At 38.3% G+C, this 9,623-nt stretch overlaps 2 protein-coding genes across 2 annotated transcripts in view; both read left to right on the top strand.

The window, feature by feature from the left end:
• Positions 1-1,040: 1,040 nt before the first annotated feature.
• Positions 1,041-6,774, top strand: LOC121297745 (opioid growth factor receptor-like protein 1). Its single transcript, XM_041224218.1, has 7 exons — positions 1,041-1,343; positions 2,383-2,454; positions 2,611-2,695; positions 3,242-3,320; positions 3,494-3,560; positions 4,598-4,746; positions 5,101-6,774. Exons 1-7 carry the CDS (start codon positions 1,200-1,202, stop codon positions 6,389-6,391), a joined length of 1,887 nt encoding a protein of 628 aa, XP_041080152.1. The 5' UTR covers positions 1,041-1,199; the 3' UTR covers positions 6,392-6,774.
• A 984-nt stretch (positions 6,775-7,758) lies between these two features.
• LOC121298305 (collagen alpha-3(IX) chain-like) overlaps positions 7,759-9,623 on the top strand; it is a 27,990-nt gene continuing 26,125 nt past the window's right edge. Inside the window, exon 1 of the mRNA XM_041225358.1 lies at positions 7,759-8,010. Coding sequence (XP_041081292.1) covers positions 7,945-8,010 — 66 coding nt within the window. The 5' untranslated portion in view covers positions 7,759-7,944. The remainder of the gene's footprint in view (positions 8,011-9,623) is intronic.

Below are 9,623 nucleotides of genomic sequence, written 5' to 3'. Positions count from 1 at the left end.
GCAACTGACGCTTGTAGTTCCACCGAAGGATGTGCTGGAAATTCCACGTGCCCTGCTTGTTTAAATGTGTTAGTATTCAGCAGTGGCGTCACAATTATTAAAATACATATAGAGTAAAACTCACTCATAAAAATAATTAGGAAATTCAATACCTTACATTTATTCTGCCCTGCATGACCAATTTAGTCATGTTTGTTACATGCAAAAGTATTTTTACATTTTAAACGTCTTTAAAAGTATTACAGGAAGGGGGCCTTTTAGACTGCTGCACAACACTGTGGAAGCAATCACGTATGAAAATTACATAGTATAATGCATTTGCATGAAACAAACAGTAACATGTTGCAAATGTATACAGGGTAGCATTATTTATGTATAAACATTACTGGGAAGACAATGCAGGGCAAAAGATTTCTGGCATACTTATTGTTTTGCTATTGTCCACGCTGTGGTGGGTTCTCATAAAATTGAATTAAGAATCATGCGAGACCTATTACTGGTTGCATAAGTACTGTAATAGATGTGGCCATTTCACACTGGATTGAGGCAGAGTCTGGCTGCTGTTTGCTGACATCAATTTTATGAACGAGACATTATCCTGCGCAGAATTGCAACTTGTGAATCCTAATAAAAAGCATCACATACTGCATTTATATGAGTCACCTAAAATAATGTGAAGTCTACAATACTTTCTTTTCTTTTAACCCTACATTACACTCTATGATTTTTTATTTTATTTTTATTATTAATTAATGTATGCATTATTTTGTGCCTACTTAATTTCGCTATACAATATCAATAACCCTTACGAATTAAGATCCTAGGGTCTCTGTACCGTATGGAACTGTACTTTTAAGTATTGTTCGATTTAAGTAAATACATTAATTTAATTAAAATATTATTACATTTATGAAAATTTAACCAGACGTAATAATGCAAGTGCTTAAACTACAGCGCCGGTTGTTACGGACAAATGAACTGGAAACAGGCGGTTTGGTTGCGGCCACCGCTTGAGAGCTCTTTGCGAATGGAACTTTCGCTTTCTGCTCTGTTGAAGCCGGGTGCTCGTTCCTTCCTGTTTGGAACAAGGCTGTCAAAAATTGCGTCGGCTGTGTTATTTTTTTTTCCCCCAAGTTGATGTATTTGTCTATGTGCATGTACAGTGCTTACCTTCAGTGTCTCTTAATTTTCGCTTAGTTATGCCTTCTGAAGACGATTTGGATTGTGCGTATGATTCGACCTGGGAGTCACTGAGTGAGGAGGAGGACGATTCATCTGATTATGGAGATCAGTGTGGCGCTACGGGTAGACCCCAGAAATATTTTTGGAACTACAAATGCGCTGTATGACATTTTTATTTCACAATTCTACAGCAATATCAATAGGCGTAACGTACCAGTGGTTATCTCATGTACCAAAACAGTGTGTGTTTTACATTCCGATAGCAGGCCTAGTGCTTTAGTTTTGCAGTGCTGAATAACAGGGGTTAGTATTTCATAATTTTGTCTGACAAAAAAAAAAATGCAATGCGATTCATATGGAATCTTCAGCAAACGTTTTTACCCTGATGTAGTACCGCAATATGCTATTAAAACTATCGGAGCGTTATTTGAAATTAAATACAGTACTGTGGCACTAGCATACCTCTGGACAGTAAAACATTTGGTCTGTTTATACTACGTTATTTTCTCGAATAGTAAGTTTCCAGGTACACAGTTTAATAAATAAAAGTGCATAGTCATCATCGAATTAATAGTGTACCTTTAAATTCACTGAGGAACATTTGTTTGGAGCTTTGTGATTTGTGGGGGACTCTTTCGAGAGCCAAGCATTGAGAGGAATCCCTTTGACCTACAGCTCGGCCAACAGTTTGGCATCACCTAGAATTTTAGGACTGAGATGTCATTTAAAAAAATAAATAAAACTGTGGACATAATTTAGCTCTTTTCTTTAACATGTAATCAAATAAACTACAAAATTATATTGTAAAAGTCTACCGGAAGCCATAATAGTAGTACAGTATTTCATGTTGGATTTAGAAATGTCACATTTTTACATTAGTCAGTTTTTCGTTCAGTACAATATATGGAAAACTACATAGCACTATGTAGTTTAATAAGTTACCATAACATTATTCAGCAGTGTTCATTCGACTTTATGAAGCAAAATGTGTTTATTCTATAGGGTGATGCAAAACCTTGAGCCATAGCTTTGTACATAAAAGGGTAATTAACAAAACCCATTCTCTTTTACTTTCTTTAGTTTTACTCCAGTGAAAACCACAAAAAACAAATGTTTTCAATGCAAACACACATTGACAAAATGCTTTTCTGTTCGATTGAGAGGTTTTAGTTTGACTTCTGTTTTTATGTTGTTTTGCAGAGCTTCGGGTTCCAATCTACGCGAAATCTGCGTGCTGCTAAAGACATGCAGGTTTATCGGCACGGATATCCAGTAAGTATTGTGTCTGTGATTTAATTTTAAACTTTATCTCATTAAAATAGGCAGTGCATTATTCTGTTTCACAAGGATGGAACAGAGACCTGTGGAATTTGATTTTAATTCAAGTTTGTTTGTTTTTTGTTTTTTTCACCTGTCTTTGTCCAACAGAATCTGCAAGAAAATGAAGCGAATACAAATAAGGAAATGTGTAATTTGTTGTTTTACCAGAATACATTTCCTTCTGAGCCTGACGGTAAGTGATAATCGCGTACAGACTAGCAACAACTGTGCATATGTGATTACAGTGAGTTCTCAATGGAAAATCTAATTCAGAATGTTTTATGTGCAAAGCAGTGCTGACAAACAATGAGCATTTAAGACCTGGACCCCAAACCGTTCTTACTTCAAGGAACTCTTTGCGTAGTTGGACTTGAGAGCCAAGGATTGAGAGGAATCCCTTTGACCTACAGCTTGGCCAAAAGTTTAGCATCACAGGGAATTTTAGGATTGAGACATAATAGTAGCACAGTAGTATTTCACGTTATGTTTAAAAATGTCACAGTTTTGAATTTGTCAGTTTTTCTTTAAGTATATGGGAAAACTACAAAGCGGTACGTAATTCAATATGTTAACATAACATTATTCAGGAGGTTTCATTCAGCTTTAATAGTGCAGTATGTCAGTATTTTATAGGGTGAATGTTAGTCATGTATTATTATTATTATTATGATGATGATGATTATTATTATTATTATGAACATTATTTTCATGGAAACTCTTATTATGTTTGCTTGTCTAGGGGTAACGATAGAGGAATTTCACTCTGATTGGAAGACAAACTATAGAAAACTGGAAAGAATTCACTCCTACATTCAGTGGTAAGAAGATTTCTTCAAAGTAGGGATGAGCATTGCAGCATGGCAAAGCACAGACAACTGGGGGCAGTAATCAGTAAGTGAGGTAAAGAGTTTGGTAAAACTACGGTAAAGCACAGTAATTGAAGGGGAAACAGTTCCGCTGTGTCTTAATATTTAATCATTCATGCTTTTAGGTTGTTTCCTTTGCGGGAGCCAGGAATGAACTACAGGGCCTATGAACTCACCAAGAAGGAAATGAAGGTTTGTGAACAAATGAAAACCCACAGGAGGTTCAGCACGCATGAGCTGAGACAGATAGTGTCCATGTTTCTATCAAGCTGTGAGGCGAGAGTGTATTAAATGGAATGTCCAGACAGTAATTTATGTGTACAGAAAGAAAATAATTTATTTTTATTTTCTATACACAACAAAAGGATTAAATAACAAACAAAAAACAAAATGGTGTGAGGGAAGGAGTGCAGGGGTGGAATCCAAAACAAACTGTGATGACTCGTCTTTAATTTGTCTTCGTGGTGACCCATACATAAACAAAAAAAAAAGACAAAAGAAATGTTAGTGTTTCAAAAATCCCGCTGCACAAAACCAGACTCTCCCTCCACCCGTTACTCCTCCTACTTTACTTTCGGACCAACCCCGAACACAGTAGGACGTTCCCTTTAGTATGTAATGTCCCGCCTCTGTAGTCAGTGGAACACCAATCCCCAGCTGACACGTGTCCTTCTCCTTCACTTGACTCCAGTGGCTGGAAGTTACATACTCGTACTTCCGCCCCTCACCAAGGTGCCGCCCCTCAAAAGATGACTTTTGCCATGGTCACGAGATCTTGGTAAGGGAAGTCCCGAGTTGGTTTGATGCCATCTACTGTCAGGAGGCTGAATCACAGACCGAAAACCCTTTGACTCATCACACAAGCCTTTTGAAATCAGTGTGTCAGACACGTTTAAAAGGGCAGTATACCATAGTGGTACAGTATGATTGTAAGACAGACACTGATTTGTGTAGTGATGCACTTCGTAATCACCAGCTATTCAGGAAATCTAAACTCAAGCTGGGGCTGCTGATACATTTGTAACTTTTTTTTTTTTTTTTTTGTAAATGTTTTCCAAATTTAGAATATACGCCGTTGTACAACATGTTCATGTTCCCTGATATCTGGTCCGCTGACATACAGCAAAAAGTTCTCAAAGCTGCATTCAAGAGCTGCAATAAGTAGATACAGAGACTGACACAATCCCCTCCTTCTCATGCTGGCTGTGTGCAATGTCATGATTTCTCAGGCATTTCAGCAATGTGAGGAAGCAAAACGGAGGCTAGTCGAGTCGTACAAACTCATGCTGGGGTTCTATGGTATAGAGCTGGTGGATGAGGGGACTGGAGAAGTGAGACGAGCAAACAACTGGGAGGACAGATTCAGCAACCTGAACCGGTCAGTGCTGACAGCCTCTAATTCAGTGCAGAAATGCATTATCTTTGAACATCACCGCTTGCTCACCTAGCTCAGATACAAGCATAGATGTGACTCCTTAAGCGTTTGTGTCTGACTCAAACAGCTGTCCAAACGTCCAAATGCAAGACGTTCTCGAGAAGGCTGTCGTCAAATACATCAGCCTCTGCTGTACTCACAGTATTAATTCCTTGCCTTCACTTATCAAGCTATAAATAAATGAAGTAGTTACATGTCTTTTATATCCTGCAAGGACCAAGTGAAAATGTATACACAGAATACTCTTATACAAGTTTATTTTTACTAAATCTCTGCCTTTTGTCTTTGTTAATGCAGAAACATGCACAATAACCTCCGCATATCACGCATCCTCAAGTGCCTGGGAGAGCTTGGGTTTGAACACTACCAGGCCCCACTCGTGAAGTTTTTCCTGACTGAGACCCTGGTGAACAAGGAACTGGGCAGCGTCAAGCGCAGTGCTCTGGACTACTTCCTGTTCTCAATCAGAGACAAAAAGAAACGCAGGGAACTGATTGAATATGCCTACCATCACTATGAATCCAAGGAACCGTTCGTTTGGTGTCCACGGAAAATTCAGAAGCGATTCAAAACACGAAACGCGCCTGGGGAGAAAAGTAAGGAGAAAGGCAGCGGTGGCAGTCTTTCCACATGCAAAGTTAATCAGTGTGAAGCAGCTCGTCCGGTGCTAGAAAAGAGAAAAGAAACGCAGCAAGATGCAGAGCCAGAGAAAGAGAAGAAAGATGAAACCACAGAAGACCTGGCAGAGAGAGTAGACCCAGAAAGGAAAGGCAAAGGCAGCTCTCTTGAAGAGGGGTCATCGATTGATAATGAGCTTGATAACCCACAAAGATGCCAAGATAATAATGTACAGCCAGCCAAGGGTACGAGTCATGCTTCCGTGAAAGGGGACGGCAACAGCAAGGAATTCAAAGATGAAGGACTCGACGAGGACAGCAGAAGAAGCAATTTAAAGCCAAATGAATATTCAGCAAATTCAGGGTTACCAGAGGCAGGTAATAATGGGGAGACATTTACAGATGATACTGGCTTGAAAAATAGCGAGCCAGTTGATCAGGCAGATATAACTGATAACCAGGGAACTGGAACAGGAAGTTCTGACATGCTTGAAACGACAGCACCCAAAGACAATGAGAGCGGTGTGCAAACGGATGCTTGTGTAAGCGAAGGAACCAATGAAGATCCAGATTGTGAGCAAAAGAGCTCTGAGACTGTGGAGAGCAACTGTGATGATACCCAAGAAAGCACAGGAAGTGTGTCGCAGGCTCAGCTGAGTGAGGATCAGACAGCAAGAATGAATGAATTACCAAATCAGACTGCCAACCCTGGCAACGAGGACATGGCTGAACAAGAAGAGCTGGTTGAAGACACGAACGCAGAAGTCCAGGGCTCACACACGCACATAGGACAGAGCATTGGTTGCACAAGTGAAGATGTTGAGATGAGCCATGGTGACGATGGTGCTACCAATGGAAAGGTTGAAACTCCAAGCCCAATGGAATCTCAGTCCATCGCAATAAACAATGAAGGACCTGCTGAAGACTCCGACTTGGAATGTGAAATGTTTCAAACTGGATTACCAAATTAATGTTGTTTGAATGTATAGTGCACAGTTTGATTGGCTGCTTCTCCTGTTTCAGTCTAAATTAGTGCACTGTATTATATGTATATTCTGTTACAGTTTAAACATTGTATATGCTTTTGAACAGTGTGTTTGTGGCTGTCAGGATTCACACTGAGACCAGTGGGAATTTCAGAAATTAAATCCTAGAGCTGCCTTTCTGTGGTGGTTTTGGGAACAATATGTTTGAAATATTGAACAACCATCTCATTTAATAAGTTCAAGATAAACAGTTTGGTTTTAAAGTTATGGGTGTCAGCGTAAAAGGTTTTAAATGAAAATAAAATAAAACAAAATTTAAGGGGTACTGTGTTAGCAAAAATTAGTAATACCTCCATTACAATATTTTTTCAGTTGAAATTGAAAAACTCAAATGAAACAAAAAATAAGAATATATTTTTCATGTTTTGAAAACGTTTTTGTTATTACTTTTATGACATTCTTATTTTTATCATTTGATGGAGATTCCTTAAAATAAAAAAAGTTGTGAATTTGCTTAGATTGTGTGTGTATGTGTGCGTGCGTGCATGTGTATGTGTCAGTGTGTGCGTGCATGCGTGTGTTTTATTTTTGTAGTTGAATAAGTTACTTGCTATTACTAGTAGTAGTTTGGAAAGCAAGGTACTGTCGTTAATTGATTAAGCACATAATCACAATAATAATAATAATAATAATAATAATAATAATAATAATAATAGTAATAATAATAATAAGGCAGTAAGGTTTGCTGTGCCTACATTATTCATTTACCAAGCTTGATTCTACCCTTGGTTTGCCCTGCTTGCTTGTGCATTGTCAAGCTGTCATTGTGTTTGTACTGTACAATGCCTGTTCTGCTATTTACAACAGTATGATTTTTTATACCACAGTAAAGTTGACAACATTGGGCATGTTTTCTGTACATTTGTTTATAACAAGAAATAAATTCAAGTTGGTTCTTTGGTGATTGGATATACCCTATTGACACCCTCGTCATGTGAAGATTGTTCGTGAGTTCACAGAGACATACCGTTTCCAGAGATGTACTGCCACTTTATAGAGATTCTGGAATCCTTAAAAGAACCCTGTAAATATTACGCAGGTATGCTTTTTATCAACCCAATTCATTCATATTCATTTTATGATTCAGTGGGTAAAATATTGCGCCACTCCCATTTCGACTCTTGTTGGTCCTGGTTTTCCAGGCGCAGTTCTATTCGGTAGTCAGAAGTACGGATTGTGTTAGCCAGAGGCTGAATATCTTTGTGCCCTTCAGAAAGTTCAGCCCACTTTGAGAGTCCCCCTTCTGTCCCAGTGCTCTGCCCCCACTCCCTCCCCTCTTTCTGGGTCTGGCTTGAGCTCAGCCCCTTCAGCTGGAGACTCGGGTTTATCTGGATCCAAAGTAAACGCATTCAGGCGGTCTGAGCTGCAAGGTGACGGAACTGTCCGTCTAAAACCGGGAGGAGAGAGAGAGAGAGCGAGAAGGAAAGAAAGGGAGAGCCGTTTTTTAAGTTAAAATCAGTGCTGAGAGGACAGGAGCCATGGCTACTTTCTCGGCTCTAGGGCTGCTCTTTCTTTGTCAGATGTTGACCCCTTCGTTAGCTCAGGTAAGTGCTGGATAGCCACACAGGGTCTAAATGGAGACTTGCACCCTAAGCGCACCAGACGCAATATACTCCTGACAACTTTTTTGAAGGACATTGTGAATTTGTCGGTCATTAATGTCTTGATTTTTTTTTTTTTTTTTTTTGCCTAAAGAGAATGTATTTGGGAAAGACTTGATTTTTAACGTATTTCGTTTCTTGATGGAATGCAACGTTTTTTCAGCATAAAGAAAGCTGCGTCTGTTCAGCTTGCCACAAAGCGATGTTTGGCACAAGTTACGCTTTTGAAACTCACCAAGGTGTTTAGCAAGCGTATAGCAGTCAAATTATGGGACTGGATTAAAGTTTTTGGTGATACGGCTTACGTGTGTAGCAACGCTTTATACCTTTAAGTGGTGGACTCCAGCAGCAGCGAGCTCCATTGTAATTGCTGTCCTTGTCGTTTTCTAAATAAACTGAGAAACTACAGGATGGGTAGTCTTATCCAAGTTCTCATTTACGTATATCTATCTATCTATCTATCTATCTATCTATCTATCTATCTATCTATCTATCTATCTATCTATCTATCTATATATATATATATATATATATATATATATATATATATATATATATATGTGTGTGTGTGTGTGTGTGTGTGTGTGTGTGTGTGTGTGTGTGTGTGTGTGTATATATATATATATATATATATATATATATATATATATAATGATATATATCTATATATTAGCTATATATATATATATTTATAGTAAAGAACATGCAAAGCCTATACAGACAGGTCTTTGTAATGGTACACCTTTTTTATATACTATTCTAACATTCGAAGTGAAGGAATGTTTTGCATCCACGTTCAGGACTCTGGAACGCACCTCTCCTGGAGAGACCAGTAGCCACGCTACAATAACACCTTTGTTCATTCAGCTTGACGGCTGGGTAGTTTAAACCCATAGTGATCACAGAAGCTCCATTTTCCTATGCCTTGTTTGTTTTATACTTTCTGTCTCCTCGGCAATGTTATTTAAAGTGCCTGTATATAGACCTCTTTACTGTTGATTTTCACATAATGGTTGCAAATTCTGCACTGCGAGATATTTACATTCTACTATTAACCAAATACTACTTTATGTAATATTTGGTTTATGTTGTAATATCCGTTGTTAACAGGCAGTAAAATTGCTCAGCTTGTTGGACTTTTCGTGAAAATCTCCGTGTCGCCTTTTATTTTGCGTTAGGGCAACACACAAGTATTAAACACTGCAGAATATGGTGTGTTTTTATGCTACTAATGCTGCTGTATAAAGTTTGGTTTTATATTAATAATGGTGTTTGGTATATATTGTGCTGCTATATTTTATTATATTATATTAAAACAAATGTAGTTTGTCGATTTAGTTAAATTAAGTAGCTTGCTATTACTAACAAGCGTTAATTTTAGTCGCCTATGAGCGATGATGGCAATTAACAGCAATACAGTGTGTAGCTATGCAATTTAAAGATTATACAACACGTTGTATCCTAACATAATAACAAAGTAAAGGCTACGTTAGCCATACACAGGCTTCTCGACGCGCTTACCAATCTGTATGGGTATCAATTAAAATAACCATTTT

The sequence above is a fragment of the Polyodon spathula genome, chromosome 23 (genome assembly GCF_017654505.1).
Source record: "Polyodon spathula isolate WHYD16114869_AA chromosome 23, ASM1765450v1, whole genome shotgun sequence".
Lineage (NCBI taxonomy): Eukaryota > Metazoa > Chordata > Actinopteri > Acipenseriformes > Polyodontidae > Polyodon > Polyodon spathula.
This window is presented reverse-complemented; position numbering and strand designations above follow the sequence as displayed.